Source organism: Malaclemys terrapin, chromosome 1 (assembly GCF_027887155.1).
Source record: "Malaclemys terrapin pileata isolate rMalTer1 chromosome 1, rMalTer1.hap1, whole genome shotgun sequence".
Lineage (NCBI taxonomy): Eukaryota > Metazoa > Chordata > Testudines > Emydidae > Malaclemys > Malaclemys terrapin.
Window position 1 is genome coordinate 60,587,143 of NC_071505.1, and position 24,786 is coordinate 60,611,928.

The 24,786-nt window shown below is 40.5% G+C and overlaps 1 protein-coding gene across 8 annotated transcripts in view; it reads left to right on the top strand.

The window, feature by feature from the left end:
• Window positions 1–24,786, top strand: part of USP15 (ubiquitin specific peptidase 15) — a 142,043-nt gene that overhangs the window by 57,651 nt on the left and 59,606 nt on the right. For 7 of the 8 annotated variants that reach the window (XR_008444694.1, XR_008444693.1, XR_008444695.1 and 4 more), the window contains exons 5-6: window positions 871–1,016; window positions 4,925–4,986. Coding sequence is in view for 5 of the 8 variants with exons in the window: in XM_054025313.1 (XP_053881288.1) it covers window positions 871–1,016; window positions 4,925–4,986 (208 nt within the window). In the remaining 3 variants the exon portion in view is untranslated. Of the gene's footprint in view, window positions 1–870; window positions 1,017–4,924; window positions 4,987–9,562; window positions 10,098–24,786 lie in introns of those variants that run through there. The other variant, XM_054025379.1, reaches the window with a different exon arrangement.

Here is a 24,786-nt window from a genome sequence, read left to right on the forward strand (position 1 = left end):
TTTATTATTAAATATATCTCTTAATTTTTGTGGGTTTTTTTTAATTGGTGCTGCTAAGTTGCCAACATCGTAAATCACCCTTTTTAGAGCAAAACACCACAATCAGCAATGGGTTCAGAAATACTACTTGAATTTGAAAATCTTATTCATAGTGGGAAATACTCCTTGACTTCAGAAATTTGACTGCTGCATAGAGCAAAAGAAATTGAAGAACGTTTGTTAGTAAATAATAATAAACCATTCTTCAGTTTTTAAAAAAGTATATGTATTACGTTCAAATTACTGTAACAATGTATTTTTTGGCAAGTAGAAATAGGAGCTGATAAGCCCTTGTACTTTCTAAAATGTTACGGCTTCCTCTTACTATCCACACTCAGCATATACATGTACATCATTCATAGAAATTACTCTTCACTTGTTTTCTGGTAGTGTGCATATTAGATAAGTTTTATGTATATATTGGAGGGAATTATAAGAAGATAGTGATAGCAAAATCAGCAGCAGTTGCTTGGGCCTTGCAATCACTCCTCTTAATGTCCCTTCTCCCACATATCTACTCCACTCTCTTCCAGTGAGTAGATGGCTTCTTAGATGCTGCTGCACTCATCGTCTCATCAGTCAACCAGCACCTGACTACATTTGAAGTGCTTCTCTAGAGCATAATGTAGTGAAGGGAAAGTCAAGGAGAGACTGAACTGGCCCCTCTTGGCAGGACCCTGGGATGTAGCAGCAGCTCCAACCAGCAGCCTCCCACCCCTGCACCATATACACTCTTGTCTGTTCAGCTATTCCCACTGTATCCTCAATAATATGTGTGCGATTATAATGAGATTTGATACTTCTAATTTAATGTTTCTCCTCTCAATCCAGATACAATTGAAAAAGAGATAAGAAAAATCTTCAATATTCCAAATGAAAAAGAGACCAGATTGTGGAACAAATACATGAGTAATACATTTGAACCACTGAATAAACCAGACAGTACCATACAGGATGCTGGTTTATACCAGGGACAGGTATTGTATACTACAATTTTGGTTTTCCTACATATACATTTTTTCTTAAATTTAATAAATTTCCACATTGAAAACTTGGATTGCTGACAGTTATTCCTGTGATCAATAGATCTTCCCCTTTGTTAAAGGTAGTGATATTTGCCTTCTTCCCTCCCCACACACACAGAATTCATGTTCAAAATATAGTGCTTGACTAATTAAATCACCAGATTTTTTTAAAAGTCCCCTAGTATGTGGGAGGTTCTGCAGAAATTAAGCTTTTTCTTTAAATAAGTGGTTTTAACTCTTATGCAGAGATGACTTTCCAGTTGTGAACTAAATGTAATCTGATGCAGTGCTGTCAACTTGAAGCAGCAAACACAGCCTGAAATACATTAGAAGTTCCTAAGGTCCAAATCTTGGTCCCAGCGTGCAACCTTAGGTCTGGAGAGCACCTCAGATGCTAGTAGGGGGAATGAACCCTATTATCTCTAGTTCTGGTGTACACTCTTCAAAAAGAATATTGGAAATGATTTAGAAAAGAGCTGAAAGTATGATTCAAGCGGGGAAAATCTGTTTTACAGTGAGAGACTTAAAATCAGTGTATTTAGTTTAACAATGAGAAGGTTAAAAGGTGACTGGATCATGAACTAAAGTACCTACATGGGGATATTTCTGACTGTAGAAGCCTCTTTAATCTTGTGCACAAGTTTTATAACAAGTTCAAATGGCTGGAAGTTAAAGATGTACAAATTTGGGTCAGAAATAAGGCGCATATTTTTATATGCGAGAGTAACTAATCATTGAAACAACTCCACAAGGAATGTGGTGCATTCTCCATCACTTGACGTCTTAAATCAAGATTGTACATATTTCTAAAAGAGATTCTGTAGCTCAGTTAGAAATGTTATGGGCTTGATGTAGGAATTACTGAATTAAATTTTATAGGGGCTCATGATCATAATGATCCCTTCTGTCCTTAAAACCCTTGAATCTACCTCAGGCTATTTAGCAATTGTGCAGCTTTGTAGCTGCTACTCTAGCTTCAGGGTTTAAGTAGCTTTCCCCACTCTTAAAATGTGGCTCTTAAAATATGGCTGGTGAATCCAAACAACAGCAGATTGTTTGTTGTCGTCTTGCTCCCTCTTCCAACTTCCTGCTTCCCAGCAGCACTCTGTGTACCTACCAGAGTTGAGTTTCATTGTGTGAAGGGGAACCATATATGAACTTGTACAATTCTTGCATCTTTCCCTATTCAGCATAGACACATTGAACCACACTGGTTCCAGCTACAGGACTTCCCTCTGCAGTCACAAAGGATTCACCTTTGAGGTGTGAGCTGCAAGCTGCCTCTCTTTATTTCAGTAGGACATTGTCCAAAGTGTCTGGCCTGTTATTCACTAGAAAAAAGAACCACTGACATATGGTGCTGTGCACTGTTTAGCTGCAAGTGTAGTTGGATAGTGTTCAGTAGTGGATTTTAACTCTAGTTTCTGAAACTGTGCTAGATGTATCTGCCTATGCTTGCAGCTGAACCATGTTAATCACTGGGTGAACAGTCCCCACATTAACATATTAAATCTTTAGTTCTCCTGTTAAAACTGCTATCTTGGAATTTCCGTGAGATTTCAATTATCCCCTCCCTCTCATCCCAAACTTGTGGAGGGGCTGGGGAGTGAGTAGATAATATTCTGATTTGATGAATTGGTTCTGAAGGTGAGACATTATTTTTTATTCCCTTAAAAAAATCAGTGTCCATCTGAACCCTATGTGTATGTCTATACTGCAATGTAAGCCCGAACTCTAGTTAACTGATCCTGGGTTTGTTAAACTAGGGCTTGAGCATCTCATTTCTAACCCTAGGTTAGCAATTGACATACCCTGAGTCCCAACCTGGAACTACAGCTTCTACATTGCATTATGTGGGCTGAATCCAACCACCCATATCTCAGACTTCTTAGTGGCCAAAGTGTGGCCACTCCAGCCCTTTGTAGTGTACTGGGGGAAAACTTGACTGTCCAGAGGACAAAGAAAGTTGGATTGTGGGATATTTTGGGGGGATTTCCAGAGTAGAAGTCCAGCAGGGATGTGTCTACACTGCAAAGCAATAAGGTTTGAAGCCTGGGCATAACTCAGGCTCAGACCCACCACCTCCGTGGGTTTGAGCTTTGGATTACCATGATTGGTGTGTAGACGGAAGGGAGGTTAGGCTTCAGCTCAAATTCAAACCCTGGGCTTACATTGCAGTATAGATATTCACCCTATCTCATAGGGTTTTATTTTTCTTACTGCTTTATTTTAGTAGCTTCTGAGAGGTAGTGATAGAGTAATATTGGCAAAATCGGAAGGTTATCTTATTGAAGCCTTTATCCAAAGATAAATCTCAGGATTTGCTAGAATGAAGCTGGTCCTCAGAACACTGCCTTATATTGTTTTTTGGTTCTTCTGTCTTTTCTCCCATTCTTTTCCCCCTCCCCCTGAAAAAAAAAACCCTCCAAGAATTTTCAGTTTCTGTATGTGCAAATTTAAAACATGGTTTAGAACAGGAAATTATTAATAAGTTATTTAAAAATTGAATATATGTCATGTGTAATCATACAGTTTCACCTCAGCGTATATGTGTAAAACTTCCTGCAGCCACTTCTCTGGTGAAGTGCGGTAGCTATTTAACAATGCCAAGAAACACTAACCTATTTCAGTTAGGAATTGAATAACTCTGTCCATCTGAAACCAATTCATATTTTCATTCATATCAATAACAATTTGAATAAAAACTGTCATTAGCTGTTAGTGTATGTGTTTCTCTCACACATACGCCTCCATAGAGAAACGGAGTTAATCAAGAGACTTAAAGATCAGTTGAACTAATGGATGTGGTCTAAACCATGTCAATGCAGCAAAAAGAAAAACTATTGTCTATAATTGTACTCTCTGCAAGGTTAAATGCTTCTTAAAAGAACTATTCTACAATACAGACACGTTGATTTTACATAGGCCCATTAAACTCAGATGCCTTTTATCAGTAATTAAACAAAGAATTAGAATGAATATGAGATTTCATTCAAGAATCCTAAAAGTATTTAGGATAAACTAAACCAGAGATTGAGGCGGCAAACTATATATATGCCTTTGATACTTATATGTAAGGTAAAAGATTTTGTCTTGGTTATTTTTAGTAAAAGGCAGGGACAGATCATGGGCTTCCATTAATTTTTGTTGATTGCTTGTAACCTGTCCCTGACTTTCACGAAAAATAACTGTGATTAAAATGGGGTTGTGGGGGTGGGAGGAAATAAAAGCCGAAGCCCTGCTGTGGGATGGGGGAAGTGGGTCCAGCACCCGCTGCAGCTGACGGCTCCGGGGTCCTTCCACTGCCCATGGCAGTTAAGAGCTGCAGGGGAGCCCCTGTCAGCTGACAGCTCCAGCCCCGCTGCCCCAGGGCTGAAGTGGAAAATGTCACAGAGGTTTCTGGAAGTCACGGAATCCGTCACCTACATGACATAATCATAGCCTTACTTATATGTAGTATCCTCACTTTGTCGAATGTATTTGTCATCACAATATCCCTGTGAGGTTTTGAGATGCTGTTATCCCCATTTTATAGATGGGGTACTTCCTCTTTTGACAAGAGAGGTGATTAGCATTGTTCAAATTATCAAATCCAGATTCGTGAACCAGTGCATAGCTTCAGAAGTGATGGGGCACTAAGAGATTAAGTGCCTTGCCCAAAGTTACATAGGAATTCTGTGGAAGAATGGAACCTGGGATTCCTAAGTCCCAGACTGGTACCCTAATCGTTCTTCATCTCAGTCCTTCAGTCACCAAATCAACAAGCCCATTGAAAGGTGCAGTAGCTTGGAATCATCTCAGCTAAGGGAAATCTGTTGCTATATTATAGTTTTTCTCTTTATTCTTACTTTTTCTGATAGGTACTAGTGATAGAACAAAAAAATGAAGATGGAACATGGCCACGAGGTCCTTCGACTCCTAAGTATGTGATAAAACAAATTGCTGCTTGCTACCGTGTGGTTTAATTTCTGTGTGTATTTTATCAAGTCTCTTTTTGGTTTTAAGAAAAAGTTAGTTTTTGAAGGTGGTATGTTTTTGTTTTTTTTTAAAGTTCTGTTAGTGTGCTAAATATCTATTAATATAACATATACACTACTGTGCACTTATAAAATGTTCTACAGAAACTGATGTGTAACGGATGTTTTCATATGTAGCACAATTTTGTTTACTTCAAATTGTGATTTACTTAATTGTGTGGTTTATATTATAGAAAATTCTTGCATTTAAGAGTGGTGTAAAACTTGTATTATTTTAGACTTGTGTTCCATTCTTAAAGCACAGTATTTCTAGTACGAGAATCTGTGCAAATGTGGGTTGTATCAATATTTTTCTTACATGAAGGATGGAAATCCTCTGTCTACAAAGAACTTCATACTATGTGAAGAACAGTCTTGTAAAGTACTTCCCACATTTTTTTTTCTCAGAGAGTATAATATTAGTTTTTTTCAATTATCAACCATAGCTTGGCGATGGCAAGCAAGTAGATCTTGTGTCTTGATTGGGAAATTCACGTCCATTTTGCAAGGCTGGCATATGATAACACGATTAACACAGGACTGAGAGATTTTGGTTTACCTGCTTTGTGTTACTTGTGTACATTAGTCCTTTCTAGAGGCATGTTGGTAAAATTTTATCTTAAAATATCCTTTCTAGACAGCTGATATTCTAAATCTGAGATTAAAACTGCATATTGTTACATGTGTTCCAATCTCAGAGTGTGTGTGGTAGAACACTACAATACAGTACGTTCTGTGTTCTGTATTTATCTACGTGAGCTAGGGTAGTTCACTATTTTGTATTTGATCTTGCATTTAAGGTGATTTTTTTTTATTGTGTAGAATTTTTTTTTACAATAGACTTCTTTCTTGAGCTAGCTGAAAATTTTCCGATTGAATAGTTTTTCTATCAGAAAATGCGGATTTGACACAGTTGAAATACTTCTGAGGAATGTATTGATTTTCGTCACAATTTTCACCAAAATTATTGAAGTACTTTGTTTTGACTTTAACATTTTGACTTTTATATAAATGTAATTTATAATCAAAACAAAGCGATTTGTCTTTGTTGGAAATGAAACATTTTGACTTTTCATTCTGATTTAGGATAAAAGGAAATTTTTGTAATGTCCGTTTCTCATGGAATGGAAATTGCAAATTTTTTCCAGCTCTACTTACTTTCTTATTTTAGAATACCAGCTCTATTTTGTCTGATACATCATCAAATTCTTCAGTATATGATATGCTACCATAATATATCTGTAAATGACCAGCAAGTTATCTGGCTCCAATATCTGGGACAGATAAGGGGGTGAAAACAAAAGGAATGTAGAAGGCACTTCTGCCTATGATGCTCTCATCAGGATTCAGGAAATTCCAGATTTCATCTCCAACAGCACTCTAATTTGTTAACAACTTCATGGCACTCTTCTTGTGTTAAATCTGTAGGGAAATGAGAATATGGTATATTTTGGCTTCAGCCTCAAAATCTTCAAGCAAAAAAAAAAAAGCCTTTGGTCCAAACCAAAGAAGTAGGCCACTTCTACCCCAATATAATGCTGTCCTCGGGAGCCAAAAAATCTTACCGCGTTTAGGTGAAACCGCGTTATATCGAACTTGCTTTGATCCACCGGAGTACACAGCCCCGTCCCCCCAGAGCACTGCTTTACCACATTATATCTGAATTCGTGTTATATCGGGTCGCGTTATATCGGGGTAGAGATGTATTGTATTAATGCATTAACAGAAGTAATGTATTAGCTTCTAATGCAGTGGTCTCCAACCTCTTTATGCCCAAGATCACATTTTGAATCTAAGGGCAGCTCAGGATCTACCCTGCCCCTTCTCCAAAGCCCTGCCCCGCTCACTCCAGTCTCCCCCCCGCCCCCGTCACTCACTCTCTTCCACCCTCACTCACTTTCACCCGGCTGGGGCAGGGGGTTAAGGTTCAGGAAGGGGTACGGGCTCTGGACTGGGGCCAAGGAGTTCACAGTGTGAGGGGGGTGCTGGGCTGAACCTGGGACAGGGGGTTGGGGTGCAGGAGGGGGTGGGGGGTGCAAGCTCTAGGAGGGAGTTTGGGTACAGGAGGGGGCTGTGGGCTGGGGCAGAGTGTTGGGATGCAGGAGGGGGTGCAGAAGGGGTTATGGGGTGCTGGCTCCGGGAAGGGGCTTAGGGTGGGGTGCGGCCTCCCGCCGGGCAGCACTTACCTCCCGTGGCTCCCCGTTGGCAGTGGGCACAGCGAGGCTAAGGCAGGCTCCCTGCCTACCCCGCCCGCACACAACTCCCAGAAGAGACCAACGCGCCCCTGCCGCCCCTGGGGTGGGGAGGGCGGGGGGCACGTTGCTCCACCACTGCCCCTCTCTGCAAGCACCGCCCCTGCAGCTTTCCTGTCCAATGCGAGCTGCAGGAATGGTGCTTGCAGGCAGGAGCAGCACGTGTGGCAGGAGACCCCCGGGGCTGCGAGGCTGTAGTGACCGCTTCCAGGAGCGGCGTGAGGCCGGGGTAGCCTTAGCGGCAGCCATACTACACTGCCACCGGAGATCACAATCGACTGATCGATCCTTTAGGATCGACCAGTCGATTGAGATTGACCGGTTGGTGACCGCTCTTCTAATACATTGAAATCTCATTTTCATTTGTGAAATAACATAGGTATGCTAAGGATCTTAGTATGTGGTAGATTTTTTTCCACATTCCAATTTAGCAAAGTACAGTGCATTGGTGGTGGTTGTTCTAGATGCTTCACATTTGGAAAGTAGGAGTGTTGCAATTGAAGACTGTGGTGGAGTTGTAAAGATATTGGAAAACTTGAATCTTGTCTTCCTTTACTATGCTGGTCTACAGCCAGTTTTATTCCATTACGTTCATTAGCCTCCCTTTCAATCTCTTGATGTATAGGAAATGTCCTACAGTAGAACTGCAAATAGAGAACCATTTTTTCTTTACCTTACCAATTGGTTCTTAAGTGTGTCTTCCAGGAAAGATGCTTTTTGAGTTCCTTATGTTTGCTTTGATATTCTAAGTTCATGTTTATATATATAAATCCAATCTTGCTTAAGAAAATGTATGGGAGACTTTTTATGTAATATCATAGGTTTATCTTCTCTTTTCATTTGAAAGACTTGAGATTCTTCCACATTTTGGTTTCTTATCCAGCTGCCCTTTTATAGGAGTTTGTTTAAATCTGCCCTGTTAAATTTAATTGTGTATCAGAAAGGCTTGAAAAATGTACATGTTCACCATAGGAAACGAGGCACTCCTACCATGGTAAAGAACATAGCGTAAAGGCCTACTGGCTGCAGAATGTTATAAGAGGTTTTTGTAAAAAGCAACAGAGGGTCCTGTGGCACCTTTAAGACTAACAGAAGTATTGGGAGCATAAGCTTTCGTGGGTAAGAACCTCACTTCTTCAGATGCAAGTAATGGAAATCTCCAGAGGCAGGTATAAATCAGTATGGAGATAATGAGGTTAGTTCAATCAGGGAGGGTGAGGTGCTCTGCTAGCAGTTGAGGTGTGAACACCAAGGGAGGAGAAACTGCTTCTGTAGTTGTAGTTCTGATGTTGTAGCTGAATCACCTGCTCATTCACCTGCACGTCCACCAATGTTATATATGCCATCATATGCCAGCAATGCTCCTCTGCTATGTACATTGGCCAAACTGGACAGTCACTATGCAAGAGGATAAATGGACACAAGTCAGGTATCAGGAATGGTAATATACAAAAACCTGTAGGAGAACACTTCAACCTCCCTGGCCACACAATAGCAGATGTAAAGGTAGCCATCTTCAGGACCAGACTCCAAAGAGAAACTGCTGAGCTCCAGTTCATTTGCAAATTTGACACCATCAGATCAGGATTAAACAAAAATTGTGAATGGCTATCCAACTACAGAAGCAGTTTCTCCTCCCTTGGTGTTCTCACCTCAACTGCTAGCAGAGCACCTCACCCTCACTGATTGAACTAACCTCATTATCTCCATACTGATTTATACCTGCCTCTGGAGATTTCCATTACTTGCATCTGAAGAAGTGAGGTTCTTACATACGAAAGCTTATGCTCCCAATACTTCTGTTAGTCTTAAAGGTGCCACAGGACCCTCTGTTGCTTTTTACAGATTCAGACTAACATGGCTACCCCTCTGATGAGAGGTTTTTGTTCATTTAAATATTGCTTATTGGTGTTTTAAACAGATGCAATGGAACTGAACTGAATTTATTAAACTTTCCCACTGAACAGCAGCTTCAGGATGGTAATACAGCGGGAACGGGAAAGAGAGCACAATTACCTTTTCTGTTACCCACGACTTCTCCTCCCAGTGTGGTACTCTGCCTCCCTCTAGTGATGGCTAGACCACATGTAGAGGTAGATGAGCCTGTTAAAGCCTTGAGTACACCCTTCAGAAATCAGAGAAGAGAGGGAAATAGATGACCCCTCACAACAATATGTAGGGAATAAGGAGGAAAATAATCTCTTTTCTTCCCTGTCTCCATCTTCTCTAGCAACAGCTGAGTTTTATGTAAGAGGAAAAGGAAAGGCACCCTCTTTGCAGCAGCCAGGAGGCAAGGAATACTTTGATTTCTCAACTATGTAAAAGCAAGGCTGATGTGAAAGATGAACTCCTAAGCAGGCTTCAGGGACATCTCCCTGGTAAAAATCCCAGCAATAGGGGAAGAGGGAGTACTGAATTTCATACTTAAGTGCTGCCCCTTGACCTCACCAGAGAGGACAGCGAGCAACTGGCTGATAGGTGTATATACCAGACAAAATCTGTGTGAGTGTGTGTGTGTTTGCATTAGCTAAAATGTATAAACAAGTAACTTGTGAACAAGCATAAAAATAAAGCTGTTTTTGGCTCCATTTAATTTATCTGTACAGAAAGCAGATGACAAAAATTTAAAGCCAATTCTTTAAGTCCCATCTGAGCGGTGGGGAAGTAAAAACTACTCAACTCCCTTCCTTAAGGAACAGAGAAATGGGAGGTGGAGGTGGGGGCAGTGAAGATGGTGAACACCCCCACACTTCTATAGAGATACTGCCTTGCCACAATTTCACATCCCTTAGATATAAAGATTGGGTAAAATTTCATAAGTATATTGAAATGTCAGTGTGACTTATTTGCCTAAATCACCTAGGTTCTTTTGAAATTTTAACCCCTTCGTTCTAAAGTGTGTCTAGAAATATTCTCCACCATGGCATCCAGACCTGATTCTGCTATTTTTTTTTCACCCTATTCCTGGGGGGGCATAGGACGGGTGTTAAAAGCAGTTTCTGAATCCAGAGTTTCTCCATAATAGAATATCAACCATTTTTCCATAATAGAATATTTAAATTAGAATTCCACGATTAGGCGGTTTGCTCTGAATCCAGCAAATAAGGATACATTTCTTTGCTGTAAGAAAACTCAAGCTGAGATCTGTCTTGAGGATATGACAGCTTTCAAAAACCATTGGATAATAGAAGCAACAAAAGGACAGAACTATCAGTAATGGGTTCTGTTTTCCAGGTGTCTTACGTTAAACATTTCTGAAACAGATAATTCTTAGGGTGGAAGAAATATAAAGCCTATTTTATTTTGCAGTGAGACTCTGATTTTACTTTCATCAAAAACATTTTATTTTCTATTATATTCCATTTGTCATGACTGATGGCGCATCCACATGACTTTTTTTCTTCTCCCCTACCATGGTCTCATCTTTGATGCAAGCCTTATATAGCACATTAGTCCCCTGTTGAAGCCAGCTGTACTTGTATTTACTCTAGAAGAGTGTGTGTTTTAACTTTTGTGTCTCAGATCTAGAAGCATATAAAGTATCCTGTTTAGAAAGATCAAAAGTTTGGACTTTAGAGACCATGGAAGAATTAAAACTCTTCAAAATAGTAAGGTCTCCAAGTAAGAAAAACGTGATCTGATCACTTGTATAGTCTGTGCTCTGAGAATTGGTAATAAGATTTAGCAAAGATGGCCACTGCCATTCACCTGCTCCTCACAGTGCTGTTGGCTTCATTCCTATTAGAATCAATGAGAGGCAGTGGCCATTTTTGAGAAAATGTGTCTTATCGAATCTGTCCTGATGAGAACAATATGAAAACATGACTGTTTTTGAAAGTTGTCTTGTTAATGAAGGACAGACTGTGGCCTCAGTCCTGTTCAGATTAATAAGAAATGTGCACCTGCTGACTTGCGTTAATGGTTCATTAGAGCACTTCAAGTTAGTCCTCTTTGAAGCGGGACTAGCTCAAAGCGCTCTAAGCATTAATGCCTGTCATCAGGATGTGTGCGAACAGTTAGACTGCAGCAGGCTAGTTCATGGTAGAATCACACCCCACCTTGCTGTGGTCTAATTCAGGGGTTCTCAATCTTTTTCTTTCGGAGGCCCTTCTAATATGCTACAGAAACTCCAGGACTCAGTAGAGGAGTATCAGGGCTCCTGGCTTCAGCCACTAGATGGGGAAGGGAAAGGACCTCGAAGTTTTAGACCTGTGGGGTTCGGGGCTCTGGACTTCAGCCACCAGATGGGGCGGGGGGCGCACTTGGGGTTTGTGGATTCTGCCCTGGGGGCACCAGGCTTTGGACCCCCGCTTGAGAACTGCTAATTGTTCGTGTAGGCAAGCCCTGAGTTCCCTGACTGTGCCTTTCTGTTCCTCAGGGCATTTGGATTTCATTTAACTTAATCTCTGAATTTCCTGGGTTTAGAATATATGGGTTTGAGATAACTACAGCATCTCTGTAATGTGTTACTGTAAATTTACTGATATGTACTCTCAACCTTAATTTCATTTTAAAATAGTTTGTCTATGAAAATCTTGTATGGCTTTAAATGAGTAAAAGTTCAGTCTTGTGGCCTGCATATCTTGGGAGTGGCTGGATACCAGGGCCAGCTAGCATAGTTCCTATGACTCTGCGTCGCTACAAGGACCCTTGGTCCCCGATTCCCTGAAATCTAGGGACTTGCATCAGTAATTTCCTCTGGAAGCTCTTACCTTCACTTGCTTCAAAAATGAGATTTGGCAGGAAGGGTCATCTCTGCAGAAGAGAGAGAGCCTCAGGGTATTAACTCTTCTGTGGATTACTAGTTGCCTACTGGGGTGGGAGAGATTATTCATGGAACAACCTAATCCTAACATAGATCTTCAGTCCCTGTGGTACTTCGGCTATTACTCACCTCCAGGGCCGGCTCTAGGATTTTTGCCGCTCCAAGCAAAAACAATTCCCCCCCCCCCCCCCCGGTTTTTCTTACCCCACCCCCGGCCCCGCCTCAACTCTGCCCCTTCCCCAAATCCCCAGCCCTGCCTCCTCCCCCCAGGCTCTCAAACCTGGGAGGGAGGGTGAGCAGTGGCGCGCGAATCAGCTGTTTTGCGCGCCGCGGCCACTCGGGATCTCCCCCTCCCTTCCAAGTTTGAGAACCTGGGAGGGAGGGGGAGCAGCGGTGCGAGAAACAGCTGATTCACGCGCCGCGGTCGCTCGGGATTTGAGAGCCTGGGAGGGAGGGCGGGCAAGCAGCGGTGCGCGAGCGGCAGCAGCAGCGGAGGTGAACTAGGGCGGCCGGGGCACATTTTTAGGGGCGGCATTCTGGTGCTGGCCATGCCGCCCCTAAAAATGTGCCGCCCCAAGCACCAGCTTGTTTTGCTGGTGCCTAGAGCCGGCCCTGCTCACCTCCTCCTTCCATTCAGGAAGTGGTGACCTACATGTAGAATGCTCCCTTCAAATCTGGATTCTCATAAGGCAAACTGGCCCATAAGTAAGGAGAGTATCAGTCATCTGAGTGTCTCTTACTTTGCAAATTAACAGGCTATTTTGAATTTGCAAATGTAAGATCCCGAAGAAATAATTATAACAAATTTTACGTAGATTATACATATAAGGAGGGAACCTGGAATATCTGAAACATCACTGTTGAGTAATAGACACCACAGTGGGACATCATACATGACAGTACATCAGTTAAAACTGTTTCTATATAACCTGTGCTACAAGACATGGAGAGGGAAAATTTAAGGACTAAGGTGTAAAAAGGTCACAAAACACCAAGTAACCAATGATAATGAGGAATTTAATTTTTTTTTATTGACTGAATCTCTTAATAGGAATCTGTTGAAATTTAGCTATGCAACATATTAAAATAAATTAGGTAAACATACAGAAAAGATGGTCATTAGGACCTCCTGCCATCAGGAACTTTATTTTGTTGTAATTTTAGAAGGTTAGCAGTGTTTGGTATTTTTTTGAAGACACCTTAGCTTATCAGTAGTAAACATTAAATTTTATGGATCCATTCATTCTGTCAGTGGTTTCCTTTCCAGGTTTTCAGAACAGTTTTTGGCATTTAAAATAACATGACTCCAAGGGCACTTGTATTAATCCATCACTGCTATATCTTGATATGTAGCCAAAAGAAAAATTGTTACACACTTCCTTCTGTCCTTAATCATAGCTTACAAGTTGAGAACATATGGACAAAATTATCATAAAAATGCCTTTTTTTACATTATATTCCCCCCCCCAACAATCTGCAGATATATTGTTGACTTAAGAATTTTTGGTACATTATCTGCTCAGATTACTAATTTTACTTGCATTTTATTGAGGATTAGACATATATGTACAAATAGTCTGAAGTTTTTTTGCTCCTTTTGTGGATAATACCGTAAGCATTTTCTTGCCCCATTTGCGTATGATCACTTCCTTTTTACAAAAATATATTTGAGGGCTCAAAGTCTACAGAGTAGCCCTTTTTTGTCAGAATATCATTACAGCCTTATTCAGTTCACTTTTTGTCTTCTGAGTTAGTTTTCTATCTGATTTTGAAGCAAAATATTTTATTTGTAATAAAGAATTTTAAATAGTTTTCTTTTATCCTTTTGCAAAGAAATATATATATAAAAAACATCCTTGGATATGCCAATATCTGAGATTTTCTGGTAGAGTAGTATCATGCTTATTTTTTTCTAAATTTATCTGTTGCAGTGAAAGGTGATACGTCACCCAGGATGTCTGCTCTGCAACAAACCTTATCCTATATGGATACCTCTACAAAGTATTTTTGTCTTATCTGTTTGTGTCAATTCAAAAGTTGTTACAGTTTTTGAAAGCATGTTTATGTGCCTCTGTTCAAGTCCAATGAATGTTTTAAAGGTTATCATTACAGAATGCTATGGATCTTCGGTTAGAGACCAAATACATTTTTAAACTAGGAGAAGATAAACATCCATTTGTTTTCAGTCTAGCATGTTAAAACCAACTTACTTTTAGTCTTTTACCTGCACTGCCCCGACCCCTATCCACACACCCGACCCCTGACCACGCCCCGAACTCCCCTGCCCTCTATCCAACTTCCCCCTTTCCATCCCCCCGCTCCCTGACCACTTACCGCGCTGCCTGGAGCACCAGTGGCTGGCGGCGCTACAGCTGCGCCGCCTGGCTGGAGCTGGGCCATGCCGCCGCTGCCACCACGCAGCACAGAGACCAGGTCAGGCCCCAGCTCTACACCTGCGCTGCCCCAGGAGCTCACAGCCCTGCCACCCAAAGCATTGCGCCGGCGGCAGGGCGAGCTGAGGCTGTGGGAGAGAGAGAACAGCAGGGGAGGGGCCGGGGCCGGGGCTAGCCTCCCAGGCCAGGAGCTCGGGGTCGGGCAGGACAGTCCCACGGGCCGGATGTGGCCCGCGGCCAGTAGTTTGCCAACCTCTGACCTAGCCCCTTCATTCTGAAAATCTGGCTCCAATTGTTGGTGATGAGTACTTTTTAAAATATCACCTAAAGCCTTTTTGGAACATAAGAGACTACTTATTAGATCTAATTGAAAACCAGAAAGAAAAAAAACCCAACAGACTATTCTGTTTAAAAAAAAAAAAAAAAAAATTGGCTAGCTCTAATTGGTTTACCTATCTTTCATTATTACTGAGGATATGTTCGTTTTTAAATCCAGAGCGGTTTTTCTGACTATCTCCAGTATACGCAATACTTCCGGTACAATATATTCAGATACAAGATCATATCATCTCTGCATACGAGAAGCAAGTGAAAGTCTTTTCTAACTTGGATACCCTTGATTTTTTCCCCCATTTAATCTGAATTTGGGCCCAGCGATTCAAGGTCAATAGTGAAGAAAATTAGAGGAAGCGGGCATCCTTGACTTTTGCCCATCCCATCCTAAAACTTGTTGGTTTGTTTTTTCCCTTGTGTGCTATCAAAGCAGTCGTAGGGCTAGTGTGCATATTTCCTTTAGCCAATGTAGAAAGTTACCTCAAAATGCCATTATCTCCATTGTCTTATAAGACTAATGCAATTTTGACTGTCAAAAGTTTTAATTGCATCCAGTGATGAGATGATCCAGGAAGGTGCTTCTGACTGACAGGAATATAATAAGCTAAAGCTTTATAAATATTATTCAGAAGTTATCTACCCTTAAATTCATTTTGATCTCTCTTAATTACTTTGGTATTACTGTTTCCAGTCTTGAGGCTGAAGCCACTTTTAGATTTTAAATTGTATATTCAGCCAGGAACTTAGAGCATGTTTACCTTCTCCTATCCTTCTTGATAGATCAACTCTTTATCAAACACAGTGAGTGTGACACCTCCCTTTTCTAAAACTTTAAACTTTTGTCAAAATTTGTAATTTAGAAGAATAGTTCTAGTCAATATTCAAGAGTAGTTTCTCCTTCTTTATAAAAATCACTTGCAAAAACTTAGAGAAATTATAGGTACTAATTAAACAGACATTTCAACCATATCCAGGAGCTACTTGCTTTATTTTTCTATCTTTTGATTTTAACCTTCATATTACATTGGGGGGTGACTAAATATTCTTCCAAGCCAAAGTGGTTTGTATGGCAGTATAGATCTATTACAATATGTCTGAGAGAACAGAGTTTTCCTTTCTTTACTTATACTACTATAATTAGCTACGTCAAATTATAGGAATTCACTTAACATCTTGCACAGAATTCCTACAGCAATATCTTAAATAGAACACCTTTTCACTCTGCATCCCTTGTTTTGAGAAGCAGAATATTGGGAAGTGAATTAATAGTTTTATGCAGTCACCACATATAAAACTGCCAAACATTTATTGTCCTAAAATATACTTTTGGAGAATATACCACTAGGGACATGTCTCACTGAAGCAAATAGCCCTTACTTTTGGCTAACATGCTTGGGGATGTTACACTAATGTAAGGCTTCAAACAAAGGTTATCCAGACACAAGTGTATCTAATTTTGTTAACCTTTACTTTCCCCTGTCAGCTCTATACAAAAATCTGAAACATGTTAAGAGTATGTGTACACAAGAGGCTTTTTTTAACCAAGTTAATTAACTTGATGTAGTTAACACCTTTGTGACTTGTCTTTACTAGGAAAAAAGATGATAATTAACGTTTTAACCAATATGTAAAAACTATATAGCTTTCCTCATACTCGTGTTTGGTGCTGTGTGTTTCTGATTAAGTTCATAGACCGATGCTGGAATGATATCTATGCCCTTGATAAGTTGCCTCTTGCAATTCCCTACCTGTATCTATTATAAGCTATTTTCCTCAAAAATATATGGGCAGATCAATACCTAGTGTGAGAGCTCCCCCAGTTTTTGGGGTACAGAATTGAGTGCACTTGGGTGTTGTAGACTCTTACTCCTGGGGGAATTCTGCGCCACTGCAATGCAGAATTTTGCAGAAATTAATGTGTGTGTAGAATTTCCTTTTTTCCCCCCCACAGAAATGGGCTGCAGAGATGTTGGCCTCCACTAGGGGTTGCTGGACCTGGCAGAGCCCAGCTCACAAATAGAAGACTAGACCGGGGGAAGGGGGAGGAAACTGGAGGGTTACCAGCACCTCAATTCCCAGTATGCCCTGAAGGAAGAAGGAGGCGGCGGTGGTACACAGGAAACTCCGTGCAAGCATGGGACCCAGCATCAGGCTGTTTCTCCCTCTGGATCCCTGCCCTCTGGGGACATTGGGGGTGTGAGGGTCTGGGCTGAGGGGGGGCTGCATCTGGTCTCTAGGGGGGAGGGGGACCACGGCTGGACTCTGAGGGGGAGGGGATGTGAGTGTCTGGGCTGGGGTCAGGCCATGGCTGGGCTCTGAGGTGTGGGAGAGAGTCTGGGCTTGCAGGAGGGGGCGCGCTGCTGGGCTCTGGGAGGGAGTGGGTGTGACTGTCTGGGCTCTTGTAGCAGTTTCTTTAACTCTTTATTCCTGGCAAAATTTTGTGTGTCTGTATTGTTACAGACATACTTGCTGACAGGTATTTTGAAATAAATTACCAAAATTGAAACTGGTGTGATTATATAGTGTTTTTTTGACAAATAAAATTTGCAGAATTTTGAAATCTTGTGTCCAGAATTTTTAATTTTTTGGTGCAGAATTCTTCCAGGTTTATCTAGACTTACAGTCAGGAATTACAAGATAAGAGGATGTTGCTTTGCCATCTCTCTCTGCCTGTCATGTTTGACACTTCAAGACCCTACCTATTGAATCCTACTGATGATCTGTATAATTTTAGTAGCCAGAGTTTTGAATGAGGTTCATCTATGGTTGAAGACCATGGTTTAAAGATAAGCACAAAGAAAATGGAAGCCATGCAAATAGGGAATGTGGAAGAAGAGCTATAGTTTGAAGTTTCAGGAGAGAAGCTGAAGCAGCAGAAAGAATTTGTATACTTGGGAAGTACACTTAATGCCATCAGAGGGAGATCTGGAGAATTGAAAAGAAAAAAAACAGTGTGCATGGATGACAGTGAAAAAGATGACAGGAGTATTGCGGGACAGACAGTTAAGTAACAAACTGAAAGGAAAAGTGTGTGCTGCATGTGTTTTGTCTCTGCCTACTCTATGATTTCGAAAAGCTGAGTCTTACGGAGAATGAAGAAAAGAAGGTGCAGGTAGTAGAAAACAATATTCTGAGTAGAATGCCAGGCAAGCAGAAGGTAGATGAGTGTGCATGAAAGAAATTAAGGAGAAGATGAATTGACTGTAAATGCACATTTGAGGTGGGCTGGACAGGTGATCAGAATGAGAGAAGAACAATCAGCAAAGAAAGCATGGAAGGAAGAGTACAGCAAAAAAGGATAGAAGACAGAAGATACAATGGAAAGTCTCTGGTAAGAGAAGTTTGAAGATAAAAGGACTGGAACTCCAACGCCTATGGATTCATGCCAGGCTTTGGAAGACATGGTAAAGAAGTTAAGAAATTTTCAACAAATAATAGCACAGGGATGAATATTAGGAAAGTTTGTAAATATTAAGAATACCAGAACATATTTAAAAATGGATAAAAAAGAAATGGGAACAGACTGGTGCTTCTGGAATGTTAGGGGACTAAAACGCTAAACATTTAAGAAGGGTACTTTCTGCTTTTGAAAAAGCAGAAGGCAGTAGTGGCAATGCTTCAAGAAACTAACTCAAAACAAAAGAAGAACTCAAAAGGGAATGGCTATCTCATGTATATGGAATGTCTTACAGTTCCTGAAACAGAAGGTTCCTACCCTCTAATGGGAAGGACTTCACTTTTTACTCCAAAATTGCCAAAATATATAAAAATTAGATCTATCCTAGTATAGCAAAAGTTGTTTTACATTAAATTTTAAATGTTAGAATTGTATTAAATCATATCTCGCACCATGCATCTGTCTTCCTGAAAATTAAGTCTAATTCAGGAATAAGAGACAAAAGTTGGGGATTGGTCCTGCTTTGAGCAGGGGGTTGGACTAGATGACCTTCTGAGGTACCTTCCAACCCTGATATTCTATGATTCTAAGGGTGTTTATACTACTAAGTAAGCAAGTAGCAAGGGAATGTGAAAGTATCAAACAGATCCAGAGGACTGGTGAGTTTTGGTGCAGGGATGTGTAGAGGGTTACAATATGTAACATCTATGCCCGAAATGAGGATTGCTCATTGGTTAATACTTTTGGAATGATAACAGCAGTTCAGAATTCCTGGGTAATAGCTGCAGATGACTTTAACTGTTGTCTTCACCTCATGTCAGGTAGATTACCAATTTGGTGAGAAGCTCCATGTAAAAAAGCTCAAATACTGGAGTCAACATATAAAGAATAGGACATAATAGATATCTGAGCTTCCTACCCTCTAATGGAAAGGACTTTACTTTTTACTCCAAAATATATAAAAATTAGATCTATCCTAGTATAGCAAAAGTATTTACATGAAATTTTTAATGTTAGAATTGTATTAAATCATATCTCGCACCATGCATCTGTCTTCCTGAAAATTAAGTCTAATTCAGGAATAAGAGACAGAAGTTGGAGATTTAGTAATATATTGTTAAGACACAGGCTTTGTGAATAAAATAAAAAATCATACTGATTATTATATTTAAGATAATCCCTTACAGGAAATATTCACAGAAACTAGTTGGGGGTGGCCTTTAAAGCAATAGTGAGGGGACGTATTATCTCATGCAATTTTCATGGGGAAAAAAAAGAACATGTAGACTTAGAGGAACAAATTTACAGGTTGAAGAAATATTATTTGACTGTTAACGCAGACTTGCTTCAAGAGATTGATGACAAAAAAGATTAGAAGCACTGATAAGGGGGGAAAAAAAAACAACAGACAGCTCTCTTACTTGCTGAACACAGGAATTTCTGAAGGGGAAACAAATCTGGCAAATTACTAGCCAGATGGATTTCCTACAGAAAACCCACAACAGCTGTACCCTATGTTAAGGACAAAAGTGGAATACTCCAAAAAAACAAAAACGGGATTAACAGAATAATAACAGGATATTTCAGAAATGTGTAAACATGGAAGAATTAAGAACTAGTATATTGCAGGGTTTTAAAAGGCCCAGGCTTTCATATAATGAGTAGTAGATGGCCCAACAGCACAGGAAGAAATAGAGATGGTAATCTCATTACTAAAACCAGAGAAAAGTCCTGCACCAGATGGATCCACCCTGAATACTATAAAATGTTTAAAAACACAGGTATCTCCATTGTTAGCTAATGTATTTCTGCCTTCTTGGGTAACAGTGTGCTTAATAAATAACTTCTATCAAACAGATATTCGGTATATACTCATTCATAAGCTGAATTTTTTTAGTAAAAAGGGGAGGCATCAGAGAAGGGGGTCGGCTTATGAACGGGTATAGAGAGGGAGAGGTGGGACACAACCCCTCCCCCCCCCCCCAAGAGAGGGGAACAAGGAGAGGCAGCAGAGCCAGAAGGGAAGACGCTGGGCTAGAGTCTCTCTGCTTCTGGCCACGCTGCTCTTTCCCTCCAGCCTCCAAAGCAGCTGCAGCTCCGGGGCTAGCAGGCTGTGGCCGTGCTGCCCGGTCCGCCAGAGCACACTGCAGCTGTGTCTCCCGGTCTGGCCTGTCGGAACAGGATGTGGCCGCACCACCCAGCCTGCCGGAGCAGCTCCATCCAGGCCAGAGACATCCTCCCCTGGTCCGCCCCAGCTAAGGTGGGAAGGGATGGGATGGGGAGAGTGTGGGGGTCCTGGGCTAGGGAGAGTGTGGGGGTCCTGGGCTAGGGGTGGGGTCATGTGGAGGGTGGTCACAGGGGTTACTCCCCCTCCACCAATTTCCCCACCGATTGCTGTCCCGGCTTGTCAGGGTAAGCCGCTGGCGGGCCGGGACACTTTGATTACTTAGGTTTATCTCTGTGCCTGTGGACATTCGAGGTAAACAAACCGTCTCAGCCTGCCAGCGGCTTATCCTGATGGCCCGGGAGCCAAAGTTTGCCGATCCCTGAATTATAGGGTTGGCTTTTGAATGGGTCATAAAAATTTTCCATTTTTACTTATCCATCTTGGGGGGGTTGGCTTATAAATGAACTGGCTTATGATTGAGTATATATGACAGTTTTGATACCTAAACCAAATAAGGACTTCTTAGATCCAGCATTTTTTAGACTCATCTCTTTAATAAATATAGATAGTAAGATTTTAACTAAACTACTAGCATCCGGATTAGAGACAATAATGCCTAAATTAGTGCACCAAAGCCAAATTGGCTTTCTAAAAGGAAGAAGCTCCTTAACAAAAAAACTCCTACATATGCTACAGGATTCTCAGAGCTCTAATAAAAACACCTGCATTTTTAGCTATGGATGCAGAAGAGACTTTTGATTTAGTAGGATGCCCATTTTTATTTAGAACACTTTGGGGAACACTTTAATCCACTTCTGAAAGTAATCTACAAAAATCCTTAAGCATGTATTTGGGGAAATGTCTCAAAGACTGAGCTGATACTATTATACAGAGGAATAAGAAAAGGGTGTCCCTTATAACCCTTCCTAATTTGGTTTAATTATCAAACCATTAGCGCAAAAAAAGCAGAGTCACTGAAGAAATTCAGAGAATAAGTGTATTAGGAACAGGGCCGGCGCTTCCATTTAGGCGACCGAGGCGGTCGCCTAGGGCACCAGGATTTGGGGGCGTGGGATTTTGCAGTCTTTGGCAGCAATTCAGCGGCGGGGGGTCCTTCCGCGCTCCGGGTCTTCGGCAGCAATTCTGCGGTGGGTCCTTCACTCACTCCAGGACCTGCCGCCGAAGTGCCTTGAAGACCAGGAGGACCCCCCGCCGCAGAATTGCCAATGATGACCGGGAGCGCGGAAGGACCCCTGCCTAGGGCGCCAAAACCCCTGGCGCCGCTCCTGATTAGGAATAGAAAACAAAGTTTCATTTTACGCTAATGATCTTATGCTTTTTATACAACTTTATAAAAGTTGGCCAGTATTACAAGAAATAATTGAAGCCTTTAGTCTACATCCTGGTTCCTGACCAAACTACTTTGAATCAGAGATACTGTGCCTCTTCATCAAAATATACCTGATAAATTTTAAATGCCCACTGAAGGTAGTGAGGAGACCAATTGCCAGCCTAAACCCAAAAAGTCAGTAAACTCTAAATAGCTACTTGGAATAATCTTTTTTAAAATTATGTCTGACACAGAATCTGTAAGCTCTAAAATCATATTCAATACTTTTAAGGAGAGCAGTGGCTTGCAACAAATTGAATGAGTTGGGAATTCAAATTAGAAATAGCTGTTTAGCCAGTTGACTGACCAAACGTTCATATGACTTTGAATGCATATTATTTGTTCAAAGTCAAAGGATAAAATTAAATGGAACACATTATTTAAAATGAAAGTAACACTATCCAGTATCCAATTTATTTTAATCATTATTGGCATCTTAAGAATACAGAACTACCTAATGCGCCAATTATTAAAGTATCACTTCATCTCCTAACAAAATAAGCCCATATATATATTAATAAAATATTCGGAGCTACTTTCTAGCTGAAATAATAAACAGATATCACAGACATGAAGATATAGGTAAGGACAATATGACTTCCTTTTATTGTTGAAATGAATAGCATTCTCTTATTTTGTAAAATAAAGATTATAATGCCACCCATTTCACATTGCTCAGTATATTCTTGAATATACCCATAGTAAATATTTCATTCTGTAACAGCTAAAGTGTCAGAATTCAGTTGAGTATGAATAAAGTTTAATAATTGGTTTTCTGTTCTTGTATCGAAGAATTGCTGCATTGACTTAAATAGTAAACTACCTTGACTATTGTCAGGTATCTTTTAAGGGAGTTGCTATAATACTGTTTTACAGAAAATGTGGATGCTACTATAGCACATTAAAAGATGCCCTGATTTAAAACCAAAGGAACTTCCTTCTTTTCTTTTTCTCAACCCTCTACTTATCGCTACAGGATCTGAGTGCATATTCTTTAGTCAAACATTTACAAACATATGCTTTAAAACAATGCAGTCAAAATTTCTTGTGTGCCATATTTTCAAATTACTGCACTATGTAGAAAATGCCTTTAGTCTTGGAATCTATATTATTATAGTTAAAATGGGGACGTGGAATTTTTTTACCACTGTCATCCTTAACATATTTTGTCACAGCAAATGTTTGACATGCTTACTATATTTGTTAGTAGACCTGTGTTGCCATTTCTACAGGACCTTTCATTTAAAAAAAGTGAAAATTAAAAATAATGACCTGTGAACACTCTTGTCTGCTGTCTTATGATTGATCTTTTTGTACTTTCTATTGTTAGTTTGATATCCTTTTTGAAAAGTGAAAATGAAATCATTCTCCACTTATTGTTTTACAGTGTTTGTGAAAAAGTAGTTTGCTATGTATTGAATGCTGTAAGTGCCATGATGGCCGCCTGTTTTTCTTAGTTCTCAAGCTTATCAGTGTCAGCAAGAATGTAAACAGCTCTAAGAATGTTTCAGCTAGCTGCCTGCCACAGAGCAGTAAGACTGACTTACTAAGTTGTAATATTAAGCAGTGTGTCAAAGTTCCTCCTCTACCTTGGTGGGTCCTGTGCTTATTGGTGGATTTGCTCGCTTCACAGATTCACCCGGTGGGTGAGGAAACAGTCCAGAGACCTTCCCCTCTGGTAGAAGCTATAGTCCAGGTCAATTTCTCCTGTGTTTGATCAGGAGTTGGGAAGTATGGGGGGAACCCGGGCCCACCCTCTACTCCGGGTTCCAGCCCAAGGCCCTGGGGACTGCAGCTGTTTAGAGTGCCTCCTGGTACAGTTGCATGACACCTACAACTCTTTGGGCTACTTCCCCAGGACCTCCTCCCAACACCTTCTTTGTCCTCACCACCGGACCACTCTCCTGATGTCTGATAACGCTTGTACTTTTCAGTCCTCCGGCTGTATGCCTACTCACTCTCAGCTTCTTGCACACCTCTTGCTTCCAGTTCCTCACACACACCTCCGCTCCCTGGCTTGACTGGAGTGAGCCCTTTTATAGCATCAGAAGGGCCTTAATTAGAGTCAGGTGCTTAACTGCCTCACCTGACTCTTAGCAGGTTAATTGGAGTCAGGTGGTCTATTAACCTGGAGCAGCCCCTGTTCTGGTCACTCAGGGAAGAGAAAACTACTTATCCAGTGGCCAGTATATCTCTCTTCTGCTACTCTGCTGTTCCCAACTGGTCTGGGTCTATCACAGCTGTCACATTATTTCATAGCAAATGCTTGTTTTTATATAGATATTTAGAATATGGACAACATTTTCCATCTAAATATAAAAACTTTCTGATTGCTACCTTATTTAGAATCAAAATTTACTTATTCTATTTATCTTTGGGGGGGAAAACCCGTTAATAGTAAAACTGCGTTGGATTACTTTGACTATTTGGTAGATATTAGCTGTAACAGATTACTTCTCTTTATTAAAAACAAAATAGTATTTATGTGGTCAAATGCCATACACATTACAAATTTTTGTTTGAAAATTTAATTGAAAATAAACAATCAATTGAAAATAAACAAATCAATTCCAGCTCACTTTGTGTTTAAGTTCCCTTTAAAATACTTGATCTCAAGAAACTGGAGTGTAAACAGTTTCACGTTTGATTTAACTTGATCTTAAATAGTCAATGAGAAGTTGACTTCATAAAATTTTATAACTTTCCTGTGCATGTAGTCTGTTTGTTTATTTATTGTTTGTGATGCAATGAAGAGAGGTAAATAGTGGAGTCACCCAAAGATCTGTGCTGTTTAACATACTCATAAATTATCTGGAAAAGGGGTGAAGTAGCAAAATGTGCAGAGAATACAAAAATACTCAAGATAGTTAAATCCAAAGCAGCTGTTAATAATTACAAAGGGATCTCACTACATGGGAGACTGGTAACAAAATGACAGATGAAATTCAATGTTATGTGCAAAATAATGCACATTGGAAAACAATCCCAACCGTATATACAAAATGATAG